The 19,850-nt window shown below is 39.4% G+C and overlaps 1 protein-coding gene across 2 annotated transcripts in view; it reads right to left on the bottom strand.

Annotated features, from left to right (window-relative positions):
• Positions 1-19,850, bottom strand: part of RLF (RLF zinc finger) — a 79,952-nt gene that overhangs the window by 9,472 nt on the left and 50,630 nt on the right. For both annotated transcript variants that reach the window (XM_007979277.3, XM_007979278.3), the window contains 2 exons: positions 9,487-9,623; positions 444-585 (listed from right to left, as the gene is read on the bottom strand). In XM_007979277.3, coding sequence (XP_007977468.1) covers positions 444-585; positions 9,487-9,623 — 279 coding nt within the window. The remainder of the gene's footprint in view (positions 1-443; positions 586-9,486; positions 9,624-19,850) is intronic.

Below are 19,850 nucleotides of genomic sequence, written 5' to 3' on the forward strand. Positions count from 1 at the left end.
TAGCTGGGATTACAGGCGCCCGCCACCATACCCGGCTAATTTCTGTATTTTTAGTAGAGACAGGGTTTCACCAGGTTGGCCAGGCTGGTCTCGAACTCGTGAGCTCAAGTGATCCACCCGCCTCGGCCTCCCAAAGTGCTGGGATTACAGGCTTGAGTCACTGTGCCTGGCCTCTTAAAATGTTCTTAATGTGACAGGAGATACAACTTCATTCACAGTAATTAGAAATAATTATCACCTAACTTGTTTGGCCATCAATTTGTTTCTGATTAATTATAGGAAGTCAATCTGGAGAAGCAGTCAGATGTGGTCAATTCCATTAATCTTATTAAAACCCATTATTTCTTATCTTCCTTTATCTAAAGGGAATTTTCTGAGACATTATCTTCTCACTCATTTCTTTCCTCCAGCTACAGTTGGCAGAGAAGGCATAAAGTACTCACTTCAGTTTGTATAACTCTAATGAGGCAAAATAAATGCTGCTGCGTTTTAGCTATGACACCAAACTGACGACAACGCTCCAAAAAAGTATCTAAAGAAGGGTCAATTCTTCTTTGCAGTTTACTCCAAAAGAGAGTCAGTTCCCTATAAAAAAAGAAGATCATGGTAAAACATTTAAAGTAACTGGTATTTGCTGCCCTGCCCCCGGCAACCCAATTTTTTGATCTGTAGAAAGCTGACAGTAGAGAAAACAAAAACTAGATTAAAAACTATCTATATTCACCACTGTTTTCTCCCAAACTGGTAAAAATGTTAAGAATCCTCCATAATGATTCCCTGACTTCTCTTGTGTTTGGGGGGAAAAATAAAAACAAAACACTACTTCCTTTACGGTGACATTTTAAAAAAACTTATTTAGATCCCATGTTGTTCTAAAAGGTTTTATCCTTCACATTGATAATTATTATACTGATTGAATTAAGCCCTGTCCTAACGGGCAGAGATAATCAGACATCACTAAACTAACAACAAAATATATATACAACAAATGGATACTCTAATTGTACACTTCTATACAGTGATCTTAAGGGCCCTTTCCAGATCTAAAATATCAGGATGCTACTTAGAGCCTGTAGTTTGGAATGTTTAAATACTTCCAGTGAAATAAGTAAAATGGCACTTTTTGGAAATGGCTAAAATACAGGAATCTCACAAAGATTTATCATGGAAACAAAAGGAAAGCTTGAAAATAATAAATTAAACAAAAACATTTAATGAATAAAACACTCAAGCAAAAAAGCATTAGAAACTCAAAAATGCCAAGGATAGAAATGCTAATGAGAATGTAAAATGTGAATGCAAGGAAAGCTAATAGTGAAACTAAAAAGAATGTTATCACTTCTAATAGCAAAACTAAAAGAGGCTAGGCATGGCAGGTGGCTCACGCCTGTAATCCTAACATTTTGGGAGGTGAAGGGGGACAGATCACTTGAGGTAAGGAGTTCGAAACCGGGCTGGCCAACATGGTGAAATCTCCTCTCTACTAAAAATATAAAACTTAGCTGAGCGTGGTGGTGGACGCCTGTAATCCCAGCTACTTGGGAGGCTGAGAACAGAAGAATCGCTCAAACCCAGGAGGTGGAGGTTGCAGTGAGCCAAGATAGCGCCAATGCACTCCAGCCTAGGCGACAGAGCAAGACTCCGTCTCAAAAGAAAAACAAAAAACAAAAAAAAACACAGCTAAACTAAAAAGAATGCTATCACTTAAAAAATGTGGCTCTTTTAAGTAAATCAATGGATACCAATTAAATAATTTTCATTTAAAAATCTGTGTTATTTTCATAAGCCAATTTAAAAACACTGATATCCTATATTGCTATTAACAGACTGTCTCCCAGAAAGTTGGCTACAAATCCAAAGCTTAAGAAATGGAAACATGTAATTTAAAGTAAATATATTTAACATAATTTATCTTCTTATATTTCTAAAGAGGTAACTGGGGCTCTTGTAAGGTGAGGTTTTTTTTTGTTTTTTTTTTTCCAGATGGAGCTTTGCTCTCATTGCCCAGGCTGGAGTGCAATGGCAGATCTTGGCTCACCGCAACTTCTGCCACCCAGGTTTAAGCAATTCTCCTGCCTCAGCCTCCCAAGTAGCTGGGATTACAGGCATGTGCCACCACGCCCGGATAATTTTGTGTTTTTAGTAGAGATGGGGTTTCTCCATGTTGGTCAAGCTGGTCTCAAACTCCCAACCTCAGGTGATCCACCTGCCTCTGCCTCCCAAAGTTCTGGGATTACAAGCATAAGCCACTGTGCCCAGCATAAGGTGAAATTGTTAAGTAGTTATAAAACTTGCTTCAAAGATTGAAATGAATATATGGTGTCTCAAAAGATAAATGATTGGTCGAGGTGGAGGCTGCAGTGAGCCGAGATTGCGCCACTATGCTCCAGCCCGGATGACACAGCAAGACTCCATCTCAAAAAAAAAAAAAAAAAAAAAGGATAAATTAATGAAGCTTAATAGGATGGCAAATTTGAGCTATAACAAATACAATTAATTTAAAATGCCTTTAAATATTTGCCTTTCTGGGGCTGGGCGCAGTGGCTCACGCCTGTAATCCCAGCACTTTGGGAGGCCGAAGCGGGCGGATCATGAGGTCAGGAGATCGAGACCATCCTGGCTAATATGGTAAAATCCCGTCTCTACTAGAAATACAAAAAAATTAGCCAGGTGTGCTGGTGGGTGCCTGTAGTCCCAGCTACTCGGGAGGCTGAGGCAGGAGAATGACATGAACCTGGGAGGCAGAGCTTGCAGTGAGCTGAGATCGCGCCACTGCACTCCAGCCTGGGCGACAGAGCGAGACTCTGTCTCAAAAAAAAAAAAAAAAAAAAAAAAAAAAGCCTTTATTTGGCTAGTGCCACTTTCCTAACCACAAGAAGTGAAAATTGAGATAGGCCAACTGTGAAAACAGCCATCAGCCAGGCAAGCTGGGATAACTGTTCATTTTAAACACACAATTACTTTATTCAGATTTAAACATGTTAAGTAATAAAAACTTTTGTAATCTGTCATATGTATGTGAAATCTGTCCTATTTGAACAGAACAAAAATTATCAAAATCAGTAAATCATGATTATAAAGATATACACGAGTACAACGATGTCAACTATCTAAAATTTACTAAAGGGCTGGGCATAGTGCCTCATGCCTATAACCTCAGCAGAGGATTATTTGAGGCTAGGAGTTCAAGACCAGCCTGAGCAACACAGTAAGACCCTAAAACCAACCAAACAAAAAAAGCCTAGCCAGTCTTGGTGGCACACCTGTAGTCCCAGCTACTGAGGAGGCGGAGATGGGGGGGGGGGGTGGTCATTGAGCCCAGGATTTAAGGCTGAATTAAGCTGTGATCTCACTAGTACATTTCAGCCTAGGTGACAGAGTAATATCTTCTCTCAAATAAAATAAAATTCACCAACTAAAGCCAGGCACAGAGGCTCAAGCCTATAATTCCAGATACTTGGGAGGCTGAGGTGGGAGAATCACTTGAGTCCAGGAGTTCAAGGCTGCAGTGAGCTTTGATTTTGCCACTATACTCCAGCCTGGCAACAAAGTTAGGTAAATCCATCAAAGTGGTTAAAAGGCAGGTTGAGAATTAAGGTCTCTCAAATAATTTTATTATTATTTTTTTTGAGACAGAGTCTCACGCTGTCACCCAGGCTGGAGTGCAATGGCACGATCTTGGCTCACTGCAACCTCCACCTCCCAGGTTCAAGTGATTGTCCTGCCTCAGTCTCCCTCGAGTAGCTGGGATTACAGATGCTTGCCAGCATGCCCGGCTAATTTTTGTATTTTTAGTAGAGATGGGGTTTCGCTATGTTGGCCAGACTGGTCTTGAACTCCCGACCTCCGGTGATCCGCCCACTTTGCCCTCCCAAAGTGCTGGGATTACATGCATGAGCCACTGAGCCTGGCCTTTTTTTTTTTTTTGAGACGGAGTCTTGTTCTGTTGCCCAGGCTGGAATGCAGTGATATGATCTCGGCTCACTGCAACCTCCACCTCCCAGGTTCAAGCAATTCTCCTTCCTCAGCCTTCTGAGTAGCTAGGGACTATAGGCACATGCCACTATGCCTGGCTAATTTATGTAATTTTAGTAAAGATGGGGTTTCACCATGCTGTCCAGGCTGGTCTCGAACTCCTGACCTCAAGAGATCCACCTACTTCAGCTTCCCAGAGTACTGGGATTACAGGCTCAAATAATTTTTGCCCCCCAGATGGAGTCTTGCTCTGTCACCCAGGCTGGAGTGCAGTGGTGCGATCTCAGCTTACTGCAACCTCTGCCACCCAGGTTCAAGCGATTTTCCTGCCTCAGCCTCCCTAGTAGCTGGGATTACAGGTGCCTGCCAGCATGCCCGGCTAATTTTTGTATTTTTAGTAGAGAAGGGGTTTCAGCACCTTGGTCAGGTTGGTATTGAACTCCAGAACTCATGATCCACCAGCGCCGGCCTCCCAAAATGCTGGGATTACACGCATAAACCACCATGCCCAGCCACTCAAATAACTTTTAAAAGAGTAAGTCAGAATGTCCAGGGCTTGGTATTCCAAATTAAATATTTCAGGCTCCAAGTATGTTAACTCCAAATAAGCATGATCAAAAACGGGCATTTATGGTGTATTTTGTAAAAATATTTGCATAGTTCTAAATCGATATAAAATGATTACCCATCCAAATATATAAACATGCCTGAAACCATGACAGCCAGTATATTACTCATGAGGATGCAAGATGTCACTTCAATCATCCATTCAAATCTGTACACTGGAACACTGAAACCAACATCCAATAGTAACCGACAGCCTGATAGATCAAACATGCACTAGGATAAGTTCTTCTTCAATTACTACAATAATGCGACTTTTTTAAAAAAGCCAACCATTGAAAATCATGGAAAATGATTCCATTGTATGTATGCTTCCAATGTTGAGATGATCTACTGTGCCCACGATTTTGCCCATTACCTAGCTCATTTCAACAAGTTATATATAAATTTATAAAAATTGGAAAGGAAATTTAGCTCTGTTAATAGCAAGAAACACATTTTGGTAGGAATTTAGCTACTAAGCAAGAACTTTAAATTACTCTGTGTTTTGGCCAGCGTGGTGGCTCAGCTGAGGTCAGGAGATCGAGACCAGCCTGGCCCACATGGTAAAACCCCGTCTCTACTAAAAATACAAAAAATCAGCCGGGTGTGGTGGCTGGCACCTGTAATCCCAGCTACTCGGGAAGCTGAGGCAGAGAATCGCTTAAACCCGGGAGGCGGAGGCTGCAGTGAGCTGAGATTGCACCACTGCACTGAAGCCTGGGTGACAAGAGTGAGACTCTGTCTCAAAAATAAATACATACATACATACATATATGCATACAAACATTACTCGGTGTTTCTACATAGCAAGAAGCCCATGAAGTCCAGTTAACATGTTACACTGGGATTCAGAATTCACGTATTTTAGGAATGAAGTAAATAAAACTGTGGAATCAAGGGATGATCATTCCCTAAAAAAGGCTATTACAGAAAAAGTTTTTAAGCTAATACAATAGTAATTGACCCCCATGACCTCTTTTCTCTCCCACAAAATTCTGTTAAATAAAACACATATGCTAGTCTTCGCCAGTTATTGAGGACACAACTGTGAATTAAACAACATATTGGTTGGTATATCAGTCTAGTTGGGGCAGAACAGACATGTAACTACATCTGAAGAAACACAAATGTGTAACACAAAATTTAAGCTCAGACACATTACAGAAAGCAAAGGCCAGTCTATCAAATACTCAATGAAAGCTTACTGTGGAGGTTCAAAGTTCAACTTTATGACTTTAAAAGGGCTGCAGTAATTACACCTCTCTCTATATATACATCATCTCACTCAAAATGGTCACCTTTTTCAAATGCATGGTTATTCCAATTATATTACTACTGAGAGGCATCTACAGGGAGCTTACTCCTCTAGTACTTCTTTTTTTTTTTTTTTGAGATGGAGTCTTGCTCCGTTGCCCAGGCTAGAGTGCAGTGGCATGATCTCGGCTTACTGGAAGCTCCGCCTCCAGGGTTCACACCATTCTCCTGCCTCAGCCTCCCGAGTGCTGGGACTACAGGCACCCGCCACTACGCCCAGTTAATTTTTTGTATTTTTAGTAGAGACGGGTTTCACCGTGTTAGCCAGGATGGTCTCGATCTCCTGACCTCATGATCTGCCCGCCTCGGCCTCCCAAAGTGCTGGGATTACAGGCGTGAGCCACCGAGCCCGGCCTCTTCTAGTACTTCTTTAATTTTCTCCAACAATCAAAAATCTTTTGGGGTCAATATTAATAAGTAAGTTAAACAATAACTGCTGCAAAGTTTAAAACATTTTTACTTTTTACTGTGGTTTGTAAATGTCTCTGAGGGAAATTTCTAAAAGAATAAAAAATGTTCTGAGTGACAGTTACATAGGTTTTTGTTTTTGTTTTGTTTTGTTTTTTGAGACAGGGTCTCATTGTGTCACCCAGACTGTTGTGCAGTGTTGTGCAGACTGGAGTGCAGTGTTGTGATCTTGGCTCACCACAACCTCCACCTCCCAGGCTCAAGCAATTGTCCTGCCTCAGCCTCCTGAGTAGCTGGGATTATAGGTGTGCACCAGTACCATCTGGCTTTTTTTTTTTGAAACAGAGTCTTGCTCTGTCGCCCAGGCTGGAGTACAGTGGCATGATCTCGGCTCACTGCAACCTCTGCCTCCCGAGTTCCAGCAATTCTCTTGCCTCAGCCTCCAGGGTAGCTGGGATTACAGGCGCACGCCACCATGCCCGGCTCATTTTTGTATTTGAAGTAGAGATGGATTTTCACCATGTTGGCCAGGCTGGTCTCAAACTCCTGACCTCAAATGATCCACCCACCTTAGCCTCCCAAATTGCTGGGATTACAGGCGTGAGCTACTGCATCCGGCCGATAGCTACATAGTTTACATTTCAAATATTATCTTCATGGTAACTACACTCAAGAATGATACTCCCAAGAAATAAATTCTAGCATATGTGTTTAAAAATAAGCATGACTACTTTTATTACTTTGTATTTCAACTTTATTGCCACATTTAAAAAATACTGATATCTCTCTTATCCAAAATACCACTTAATTTAAAATTTTTTTTTAAACAGATACTCCTTATGTCCCACTACCTCAAGCATAACAAAATAATCTATCTCATTTGAACAGAATTCCTGTGATTAATTTTCCTTAGTAAAATTCAATGTTTTTTGTGGTTTTTTTGAGACGGAGTTGCTCTTGTCTCCTGAGCTGGCATGACCTCAGCTTACTGCAACCTCCACCTCCCAGGTTCAAGCGATTCTGGTGCCTCAGTCTCCTGAGTAGCTGGAATTACAGACGCCTGCCACCATGCATGGCTAATTTTTGTATTTTTAGTAGAGATGGGGTTTCACCATGTTGGTCAGGCTGGTCTTGAACTCCTGACCTCAGGTGACCCACCGACCTCGGCCTCCCAAAGTGCTGAGATTACAGGTGTGAGCCATGCCTGGCCAAAATTCAACGTTTTATGTTATTCTAATATTCTAACTCCAGCATCCCACTACCAAAAAAAAAGCTTTCGAAAACAATGGAAGGGTTAAAAAAAAAAAAAGATGTGGCTAGGTGCGGTGGCTCATGCCTATAACCCTAGCACTTTGGTAGGCTGAGGCGGGTAGATATCATGAGGTCAGGAGTTCGAGACCAGCCTGACCAACATGGTGAAACCCAGTCTCTACCAAAAATACAAAAATTAGCTGGGCATGGCGGCCTGCACCTGTAATCCCAGCTACTCGGGAGGCGGAGGTTGCAGTGAGCCGAGATCACACCACTGCACTCCAGCCTGGGTGACAGAGCAAGACTCGGTCTCAAAAACAAAAACAAAAACAAAAAAAAGCTGTGATTTCTCCTTGAATTGCTTGAAAGAAGCTTACTTTTAACAAAGTGTGAAATGACTAAGATTTTCTTTCCTTTACTCATTATAGCTCCTGAGGAGGCCACAAAGGGATATCTCTATTAATCCCTTCCTGCTATAGAAGAACAGCATTAATCCTAGAGCCACTAACAGCTCTGGAAGAGTGAATGGCGGGCGACTAAAGAAGGGGAGAAAAATTTTAAACACACTCTATAACACATTCCATATACGATTTAAATTATTATTTGTACTGAAAACCTAGCTATAATGGTAGATACTTTTTTCATTATAAAGAAATTATATTTAAGTCCCCATCTCACTATCTCCTTTCTCACAGGAGGTATAACTCTGGCATAGTGGATTTGGTGGCAAAAAACTACAATTTGAATTTTGGCCTATGCCAAGAAAACACGTATACAGAAGAAAAGTACTAGATTAGAAGTTTAAAACCTGGGATTGAATCTCAGCTCTACCACTTTAGCTTTGAGACCATGGACAATTACAAGTTTTCTCTGGTCCCTATGATCCCCCAACTGCCTCACCTGTGCAATGATTATTATGAGGACTGGGTGAGATTACAGCACACAAATTTCTACATAAAATAATAAACAAAAAGAAATATAGTAACATACAACAGTATTAACCATAAAATTATTAAAATAGACAGATGATCCAGAGGGAGATCAATGAGGGCTGAAGTACACAAAAGGCTTTACTAGGTTTTCCTATAAACAAAATGCTCATTTCCAATTTTAAGCCATCCTTAGGTTCTGAAATAGTCAGAGTTCCTCTAATCAAGATAATGCAAATCCAACCCATTCTTAGAATTAAATCTCAAATATTACTTCCTCCCTGACACCTTTAATACTCTGGTATACAGTGAGCACCTCTCTCTGATCTCCTATAGCATTATCCATACCACTAATCTGATACTTACTGACAGAGAGTCTTACATTTTAGAGGTTTCCTGTGTATCAGGTTTGTCCCTTTGGCCTAAATAGATTCAATACAGTTAGAATGAAAGAACCATGGATACACTTACTGTTTCCTTTTTAGCAACTAAGTATTCTGTAGGCAAACAAGATATAAACTGAATTAAAACCAAAATAATGCAATTCAACTATATAGTTCCAAAGTTGCAAAAGAGATTACTATTCAAATGAATTCCTTTTTTAGTGCTAGTTTGACCTAGAAACCTAGATAATTTGATCCTTTTCATCTGTGGGTTCCCAAATAAGAATGGGAAGGACTACCCAGAAGATACTAAAAAAATGAAAAGAAAAACAATCTAATACAGGTTTGTTTCATATTGACAAAATTTTATCTTCAAGATAGAAGACATATATTGGAGTTAACAGACAACCCTTTATGGGATAATCAAGAGGAATATTTTACCCTTTCTTGACTAGATTAAACCAATGATATTTTTAATTAAATGATTTTGTGTGGAAGCAAGAAGCTATTCACAGTTCATGCTAGGTTTTAAATTAGAAACAAATTAACATTTTACATAAACCCTAAATGCTATATACTATGTGCTAACAAATAAAGAGTGTAAAACTAAATATACTTACCAAGAACAATATACACTTGCAGTTTGGAGCTGCTGGGTAAGGTAAGTCGTACAAAGAACAAATGCTGTGTTATCCTGCCCCTCAGATTCCAGATTACAAATGATGTCTAGTACTTCCTTGCAGTCGACCTTTGCAATCTATCAAAAATGAGATGACTAAGTCAAAAAGAAAATGGTGACTTTTCAGTAAACTTTGTTATATAATGTGAAACTTCTTGATGAGGCAAAAATTAGGGACATAATTTTCTCCTGCTAATGAATGAGTCTTCTGGCATGAATATTTCACATAAGAAAACATTAAAGAAGGGAACAGACACTATAAGGAAGTTCTACTACAGTCTCAATATAGATAGAAACATTTTTGCATTTTTAAAAAAATTACTTACGAACATTGCTACCATATAGATGATTCAAATTATATATAATCATCTCAGGTTATTTTTACCTGAAGTATTATTATCTTTTTTTTCTTTCCTGTTCCTGTCTTCCCCTAGTATCTATGACCACAGCTGGGTCACTCTGGTTACAGATAGTAAAACATATGGCTTATCCTCACCGTCAGTGGGGCTAAAGGAGGCCAGTTCAGGAACTGTTTTAAATACAAATGCTACATTAACATCATTTTTTCATAGAAGGAAAATTTCTAGTGTATTAATGGGTTTTTCAGACCATCAAAACCCTTTTTAGAAATACATCTTTTCATTTACACGACTTAAATCTTAAAAAAAACAAACAAAAACCCTCTAGACAAATCAGTCAAATTTTTCTGGGGTCCTTTCCTACACTGAAAAAGAGTATAAAACAAGTAAACTAGACTTTAAAAGACCCTTTCTCATTCTTTTTTTTTTGCATCAGAGCAAATGAGGTAAACAGCTCAACTCCTCCAGAGTGCTATGTGGTTACAAGGGGGTGGTTCTAAGGCTCTAATTTTAGTCATATCTTCAGGTAGGTGCAGAAAGGCTTTTTTTAAAGCTCAGCTCAAATATTATTTTCTTACAGAATCGTTTCCTAACTTCTGAGGTCATGTTATTTGGATCGCTGTCAAACACTCAAATTTCTCCTTTGTAGCACTTATTTCTAGAACTTTTTTTATTTTTTCAAATAAATTTTACTGTATTATCTTGTTTTTTGTCATACGTCAACCTGACAAATCTATAAGACTGGCAAGGCAGGCAATATCATTTCTATTTCACAAATAAAAAATGAGTCAAAAGTTCATTTTTAAATTGAAAATGTTTAAATTGGGATATTTATTCTGCCTTGGGCCAACATTTAACCTACTCATACTGGCCTTTACCTTTTATTATTTTGTGTGTGTGTGTGTGTGTGTTTTAAGACAGTGTCTTACTCTGTTGCTCAGGCTGCAGTGCAGTTAGGGTAGTCATGGCTCACTGAAGTCTCCACTCTCCTGGGCTCAAGATATCCTCCTGCCTCAGTTTCTCAAGTAGCTGTGACCACAAGTGTGTACCACCCCACCCAGCTTTTTTTTTTTTTTTTTTTTTTTTTTGGTAGAGATGAGCTCTCACTATGCTGCCCAGGCTGGTCTCAAACTCCTGGCCTCAAGTTATCCCTCCTGCCTCAGCCTCTCAAAGTGTTGGGATTATAGGTGTGAGCCAACGCCCTGGCCCTATTATTTTACTTTTTTATGTACTTTCACTTTGGCTCTCCAGCTAGACTATAAACTCGAGGACAAGAGCACAGCTCTATAAATAATATCCCAAATCCCCTGTAAACAAAATCCTGTAAGAAGAAAAATAGCCATATCAAAATGTATGTGCCTAGCAAAGCAGTGCCATTTGATAAATACCTGCACTGTGCGAAGTACTGGAGATGCAAGCCAATCTAATTTTTGCCCTAATGGATATCACAGTCTAGTCAGGGTTATTAGTAAGGAAGCAGTTACTAAGAATTAAATAGCTACAATGAGAGAGTTTATAGTATTTTAAAAATACCTTTGGTAAGAAGAATCTAACCCAAATTTGGGAACCAAAAAAGACTTTCCGGGTAAAGTGGCACCTAAGATGAGTGGGAATGAATAGGAATAAGCCATGGGAAAGGGAGAGTGAACTGCAAAAGATACTCCAGGACAAGAAGAAAAACACATGCAGTGGCCTAAGTAAGAGTGAGCATGGCATTGAAGAAACAGAAATAAAATATTTCAGTATTGTTGTGGGTAACCCAGCAATACTGTGGGAGCATCAAGTCTTGAGAGTTGCTAGGAGTAGAAGCACTTCTGTTTTACTTTCTTTTTTTTTTTCTTCTTCTTTTTTGAGATGGAGTCTTGTTCTGTCGCCCAGGCTGGACTGCAGTGGCGTGACCTCGGCTCACTGCAACCTCTGCCTCCCAGGTTCAAGTGATTCTCCTGTCTCAGCCTCCTGAGTAGCTGGGATTACGACACCATGCCCGGCTAATTGTTTAATATTTTTAGTAGAGACAGAGTTCAACATGTTAGCCAGGATGGTCTCGATCTCCTGACCTCATGATCCACCCGCCTCGGCCTCCCAAAGCGCTGGGATTATAGGCGTGAGCCACCGCGCCTGGCCAGTACTTCTGTTTTTCTATTATCATTATCTCCGTGCCTTCTAAGTTACCACAGGGATTGTTGGTAAACATGCTCCTGCACTGGCCTAAACAAGCAAAGCTTAACTTTCTCTACCAATGTCTCAGATTAAACTTAACTTTAACTTTCTCCAATTATGCATTTTCAGCAAATATTAACGTTCTTTTAATTAGCTCTTAATATTGCTGTTTACCTGGCATTTAAAAATACACCAGTATGCTTGATAATGAAATTTCTGATCAAGAGCTTCATAACTCCGAAGCTTGGTATCTCACATACACATTTTCATTATCTATTAACTTGACTGTTTTGCTTCCATCAAGGTTTCTATTGTGAAGGTGGAATTAGTATACAGTGGGGGCTTTGTATAAGCTTCCAATTCAAGAGCTCATTTGTCTTGTGCCCACTTATCTGAGGTAATAACAGAAATAAATATCACTCTAGACTTATTTTCCACTTTCATTTAACTAAATGAGACATCTGATCATTTTTACAAATGAGAAAAACTGAAGCCAGAGTTTTTTTTCCATATCTGTTATCTGTTCCTCCTTATAGACTCTAAATTCCTTGAAAGCAGGTACTAGACCTTATTTTATACTTTTATCCCCCTTGGCACCTGTTTTAGGATATTCACACAACAAGCACTCAGTTAACATCCTTTGACTTGAAGAGAATCTCAGTATTATGCCCCAAATACCTGTACCTTCTTGAATATAGAGGAAAAAAGATTCGATAAATAAAAGTAAATAAATAACTGAAAAAATTCATGTAAATTAAAATGAGATAACACCTCGCTAACAAAATATCATTATACTACTTGTCCTCAATCTTTTGCAATAAATAGCTAAGACCATACTAAAAAACAAATATATGCAAGAAAATACTTCACAGCTAAGGTAAATTAAAATGAAGGTCATCCACAAGCTTCTGAGAGTTTTAATGAGTATCTAGGAAACATCTTATACTTAGATACTAAAACAATTTTTTGTTCTTAAATATAATTTCTAGTCCTGGGGCTAACAATTCTATAGCTGGTAAAACAAACCGAACATGTGTTTCAAATAATCAAGTATGCTTACTATCTATTTTACCACTAAAATATAAGTTCCTTAAGGGCAGAAGTCTGTTTCTTTCCCCACTGTATCTTCAGTGCCTGCAATAGTGCCAGGCCCATGAATGAACATCAATAACTACTTGTCAGAATGAAAGATAACTATAAGATAAATAACATGAAGAATAAATGGGACAGAAGACTGAAGACAGGAAGAATAACATTGACTGAAGTAAGCCACAAAGATTCCAAGGAAAATAATTATTGGGGAGATAGCAGGGTCTAGATGGACAGGGGAGAGTGTAGCCCAAAAATAAAAAGCCAGAATGAGCAAACTAATTAATGTGAGAGTAACTGTGGCATGTGAGGAGGGAAAAGGTTATCTGATGTAACGGCAATGAGTGATGTCACGTAGATGACACTCCGTGAATGAAAGGCTAAACAAGTTGAAAGACTTAGGATAGAGCTAAATCACACACTGGGGGATAGACAGACTGAATAAGGCCATGTCACAGAGTTGTACAGTTTCGCATGGCACAAAACTAACCAGCCAAGGGAGTTACTGGGAGCTGAAATTCAGTCCACTTGTCAAGCCCTAATGAGGCTTTTGCCCTCAGAAGACGGAAGACCTTTGAAAGGCAACCATATGAAGGTGGTGTTAGAGGGTGAGGGTACTTTTGGCTGATTTCCACAAAATTATCATGCAGGCCAATGGTAACAGAATACTAAAGGACCCGAAACTTACTCACGGGTTTTTATGGGGAAAACCAATTTTTGTTGTTGTTTTCACTTGTATATATATCCAAAGGAAATCACATGAAATCGTAGTTTGATTAATTACTATTTACTAGATTTCTGCTAATTACAAAAATATTTACAATAGAAAACACAGAATAAAAATCATCTTCAATCTTACAACTCAATGATAACCAGTATTAACAACGTGAATTTTTTTCCAGTATTATGTCTACATACATGTTACACAGCATGGGTTTAATATGTGACTACTGCAAATATGTACACATTTTAAAGAAAGGTGATACTATGCTGATTATATGTTACTTCTTTTACCTTATGCTATGTTGTGACTTAAGTAGGAGTTGGGTATTTTTCTCTTTCTTTCTTTCTATTTTTGAGATGGAGTCTTGCTCTGTTGCCCAGGCTGGAGTGCAGTGGTGCAATCTCGGTGCAACCTCCGCCTCCCGAGATCATGCAATTCTCCTGCTTCAGCCTTTTGAGTAGCTGAGACTACAGGCATACGCTGCCATGCCCAGCTAATTTTTTGTATTTTAGTATAGACGGGGTTTCACCGTGTTGCCCAGGCTGGTCTTGAACTCCTGACCTCAGGCAATCTGCTCGCCTCAACTTTCCAAAGTGCTAGGATTACAGGCGTGAGCCACTGCACCCGGCCCGTTTCTTTTTTTACTATAAGAGACAGGGCTAGAGTGTAGTGGAGTCTGTGGCCCAGGCTGGAGTGTAGTGGTGCGATCACAGCTCACTGCAGCCTCGAACTCCTAGGTACCAGTGATCCTCTCCCCTGCCTCAGCCTCCAAGGTAGCTGGGACTACAGTCACACACCATCATGCCCAGTTTATTATTTTTTTGTAGAGATGGAGTTTCATATTGTTGCCGAGGCTGGTCTTGAACTCCTGGCCTCAAATGTTCCCCCAACCTAAGCCTCCCAAAGAGCTAGGATTACAGGCATGCGTCACTGGACCCAGCCTTAAGTAAGAGTTTTTTTTTTTGTTTTGTTTTGTTTTGTTTTGTTTTTTTTTTTTTTTTTTTTTTTTTTTGAGACGGAGTCTCGCTCTGTCGCCCAGGCTGGAGTGCAGTGGCCAGATCTCAGCTCACTGCAAGCTCCGCCTCCCGGGTTCCCGTCATTCTCCTGCCTCAGCCTCCCGAGTAGCTGGGACTACAGGCGCCCGCCACCTCACCCAGCTAGTTTTTTGTATTTTTTAGTAGAGACGGGGTTTCACCGTGTTAGCCAGGATGGTCTCGATCTCCTGACCTTGTGATCCGCCCGCCTCGGCCTCCCAAAGTGCTGGGATTACAGGCTTGAGCCACCGCGCCTGGCCAAGTAAGAGTTTTTACAGATGTATTCAACAGTCCAGAAAAACAGGAGTGGGTGAGGAGAATATAGAGGCAAAGAGATCAGTAAGAACAGAAGTGGCATGAGTGGACATTCTGGCATTTTGTCTCTCTTTTTTTGGAGAGAGTCTCACTCTGTCACCCAGGTTGGAGTGCACTGGCACGATCTCAGCTCACTGCAACCTCTGCCTCCTAGGTTCATGCAATTCTCCTGTCTCAGCCTCCTGAGTAGCTGGGATTACAGGTGTGTGTCACCACACCTGGCTAATTTTTGTATTTTTAGTAGAGACAGGATTTCATCATGTTGTCCAGGCTGGACTCAAACTCCTGACCTCAAGTGATCTGCCTGCCTCCGCCTTCCAAAGTGCTGGGACTACAGGCATGAGCCACTGTGCCTGGCCTGGTCTGTGGTTTTCTTTCTTATAATGTCTTTGTTTGGTTTTAATATCAAAGTAATACTGGCTTCATAGCATAAGTCGGGAAGTGTTCCCTCTTTTTCTGTTTTTTGGAATACTTTGTGAAGGACTGGTATTAATTTTTCTGTAAATGTTCTGTTCGGTGATACCCTGTGGATGTGGGAAATTTTCAAATTACCCTCTTTACTAGTCATAGGTATATTCGGATTTTCTATTTATCTGTCAGTCAGTTTCTGTGTGTGTGTGTGTTTGTTTTTTTTTTTCTTGAGACAGAGTTTCGATTTTGTTGCCCAGGCTGGAGTGCAACGGCACAATCTCGGCTCACTGCAACCTCTGCCTCCCGGGTTCAAGCGATTCTCCTGCCTCGGCCTCTCGAGTAGCTGGGACTACAGGTACACGCCACCGTGCCCGGCTGATTTGTTTTTTGTATTTTTAGCAGAGACGGGGTTTTACCACATTAGCTAGGCTGGTCTCAAACTCCTGGCCTCAGGTGATCCATCTGCCTTGGCCTCCCAAAGTGCTAGGATTATAGGCTTTGAGTCTCTGCACCCGGCCTCAGTGGGTTTTATCTTTCTAGAAATTTGCCCATTTCATCCGGTAATGTAATTTGTTGGCAAACAGTTGTTCAGAGTATTCCTTTATAATCCTTTTTATTTCTGTAAGGTTGATGGTAGTGTCTCCTTTTTTATTCCTGATTTGAGTATTCTTTTTGTTCTTGTTCAGTCTAACTGAAAGTATATCAATTTTGTCAATCTTTTCAAAGAACTAACTTTATTACTTTTCTTTATTGATTTTATATTCTCTATTTCATTTATTTATACTCTAATCTTTATTATTTCCTTCCTTCTGCTTCCTTTCAGTTTAATTTGCTCTTCTTTTTCTAGTTTCTTAAGGTGAATGGTTAGGTTACTGGCTTAAGATATTTCTTTTTTAAAATCAACACTTTACAAATATAAATTTCCCTCCATAAATATTGGTATGTTGTGTTTCATCTTTCATCTCAAAGTATTTTCTGGGCTGGGCGTGGTGGCTCATGCCTGTAGTCCCAATACTTTGGGAGGCTAAACTGGGAGGACCACGTGAGCCCAGGAGTTCAAGGCTGCAGTGACCTATGATTGTGCCACTGCACTCCAGTCTGGGGGACAGAGTGAGACCCTGTCTCAAAAATGACAAAACAAAATACAACAAAAAGTCATTTTCTAATTTATCTTGTTTTTGGTTTTGGTTTTTTCTTTTCTTTAATTAATTGCTTATTTGGGAAGGTAGAGTTAAATTTCACTTATTTGCGAATTTCCCAAATTTCTTTCTGCTATTCATTTCTAATTTTATTTTACTGTAGTTAGAGAACATACTTTATATATTTCAATCCTTTAAAATTTATTTAGATTTGTTTTATGGGCTAACACATGGTCTATCCTGGAGAATAGACCATGTGCATTTGAGAAGAATGTATATTTAGCTGCTGTTGGGTAGTCTATAGATGTCTGCTCAGTCCACTTGGTTTATAGTGTTGTTTAAGTGTTCCATTTCTTTGTTGCCTAGTTGTTCTACCCATTATTCAGAGTGGGTATTAAAGTCTCCAACTCTCATATTTGAATTGTCCATTTATTTGCCTCTTTGTCGCTATTTCATGCATTTTGGGCTCTATCATTTCTCAGACTGGACAAGTTTGCTGATTCTTTCTTCTGCTAATTCAAATTCGATGCTGACCTTCTCTAGTGAATTAACTTGAGTTGCTGCACTTTTTGACTTCAGAATTTCATTTTGAGAAATGGAATTTCTCAATTTTATTTTGAGATGGGGCTCACTCTTGCCCAGGTGGGAGTGCAGAATGGAGTGATCACACCTCACTGCAGCCTTGACCTCCCAGGCTCAAGTGATCCTCCCACCTCAGTCTCATGAGTAGCTGGGACTACAGGTGCACACTACCACACCCAGCTCATTTGAAAAATTTTTTTGTAGAGATAGGGTCTCTACATGTTGCACACATAGATGTTGCTCAGGCTGGTCTCAAGAGTTTCTCCCACCTTGGCCTCCCAAAGTGCTGGGATTACAGGCATGAGGCACCTCACCTGGCCTCCTTTAATTCTTTAGGCAAGTTTCCTTTAGTTCTTTGAATATACAGTTGGTCCTCGCTATTTGCAGACTCAGTATTTGTGTATTAGCCTACTTGCTAAAATTTATTTGTAAAACCCCCAAATCAATAATCAGAGCACCTTTGTGGTCATTTCACAAGCATGCACAGTGTGGCAAAAAATTGGAGTCACCTGACAGGCATATTACCATCTGAGGTCAAAGGTCATATTCTTATGAGATTTATCTCTTTTTCTTGAGTAAAACTTCCTCAGATTGCTATAAAGCCTTTAATTTTTCAGAATTCTAAAAAAGTTAATCTTATTCACTCTCTGGTTTCAAATGGTGATAACTTAGAACTCTTAATTTCCAGCTCAGACCTCTCCTCTAAGTCTCACATTGTGTGAACACTGTCTGTTGTTTCTCTCCCTTTTGTCTTGTTCATTCTTGTATCCCCAGTGCCTAGCAGACACCTCCAATGAATGTATACTGAATAAATGGAAGGCATTTCTGCATTATTTCTTGTAATTACATGCGAATCTAAAATTACCTCAAAATAAAAAGTCTAATTTTACTTAAAAAAGAAAAAGGATCACCTTGGCCACTGTAGAAAATAAATCAGGAAAAGGCAAGATTAGATACAGTTAGAAAGGTTTCAAAATAATCAGGCAATTAAACAACAGTAATAACAAACACAAGAGGCAGCTAACTGGCATAACACACGGTAGGTAGAGGCAGCATACTTATGTTCCTAAGTTATTTTCCTGCTTAGGCTATCAATGTAAACTAGTATTCCGGCCAGTGCCATTAATACTTTATCATTTACTTTTCTCTAGAATAGTGGTTTTCAATGCAGTATTTCCCCAATTAGTCCTGAGGTATACTGAAAACAATTTGTTCCTAGCAACAGATTTTAAAAATCAAAGTTGATAAATGTTTTATTTTTTCAAAAAGGAATCAAAGTAGATTTAAGCTTATTCATATAATACTTTACTCACTTGCATCCTTGAGTAGAAGAAAGGTGGAAGTTACAGTTAGCAAACTTACATTTCAAGTAACCCTAGATATCTTTGGGAACATCATCTGTTAGGTTCAAAGACATTATCTGGGAAAAAAAGAATACTGGCCAGTTTTAAAAACATGAGACTCCTTTTAAACTGCAGTAATGCTACACACCAGTACTATGATGCCTCATCGACCTTGCATATTTCTTAAAGAAATAAATGGTCACCAACGCTTCCATTTAAACCCTATCACAGTGTGTATCTGAAAGAAGGCTGAAATGTCATGCCAAATTCTTGACAATGATATGTCCGATAGACTCTTCATAATGACCCCTCCAGTGCAATCATACACCAACCAAAATACCCACACATAACCCATGAAAGTAAGACCAGAAGTGAGATCCACATGCATACAAAGTTCTGGGAAGACGTCTCTTCAAACCTATGAAAAAGAACTGTGCTTTAGGAGATAAAATATCTAAACAAGCAAATCTAAAATATCTAAACAAGCAAATCCTCAATTTCTTTACACAGCCTTTCTGTCATTATTGTAATGAGTGTATATCTCATTCCTTGCATGATCACAAGGATAAAGTAAAAGTATTAAGACTTTCAAAATAATCAGGCAATTAAACACCAGTGGTCTAACAGGCAGTCAATTAGCATAAAAAAAGGTGGTGGAGGTGGCATATTTTAAATTTCAAATTTAATTAAACCTTTCGTAATTATTCCTTGTTCACAATTCACCTTAATCTTGATTCTTACTTAAACTACATCTGGAATTTCTATACTCCTGTTTACTTTTTCTTCTACTCCCAAACTGAATTCTCACTGGGTCCTGTTTAAATGTTATCTGCTCTATCATTTATACCTAGTGACTGTGTCAATTCCCAACAGTGTTAGGCTGGTGAGTAAACTGGATCCTGTTTATCTTTTCCTTTCCCCATCAGGAAAAGAAACAACCATCTGCTATTGTGTCTATCAACCATGTCAGACACCGAAGATGTAGTTTATTCAGGGATTAAGAATGAAACAGACCCCTGCCTTAACTGTGACAAGAACTCTGCCGACAGATTTCTTGAGCTCTTTAAAATAGAAGTGCTTCATGTTTAAAATGTTACCTTTTCTATATGGAAAACCTAATCTTTGCAAAGATTTCCCCTTTCAGTAATG

Source organism: Chlorocebus sabaeus, chromosome 20 (genome assembly GCF_047675955.1).
Source record: "Chlorocebus sabaeus isolate Y175 chromosome 20, mChlSab1.0.hap1, whole genome shotgun sequence".
Lineage (NCBI taxonomy): Eukaryota > Metazoa > Chordata > Mammalia > Primates > Cercopithecidae > Chlorocebus > Chlorocebus sabaeus.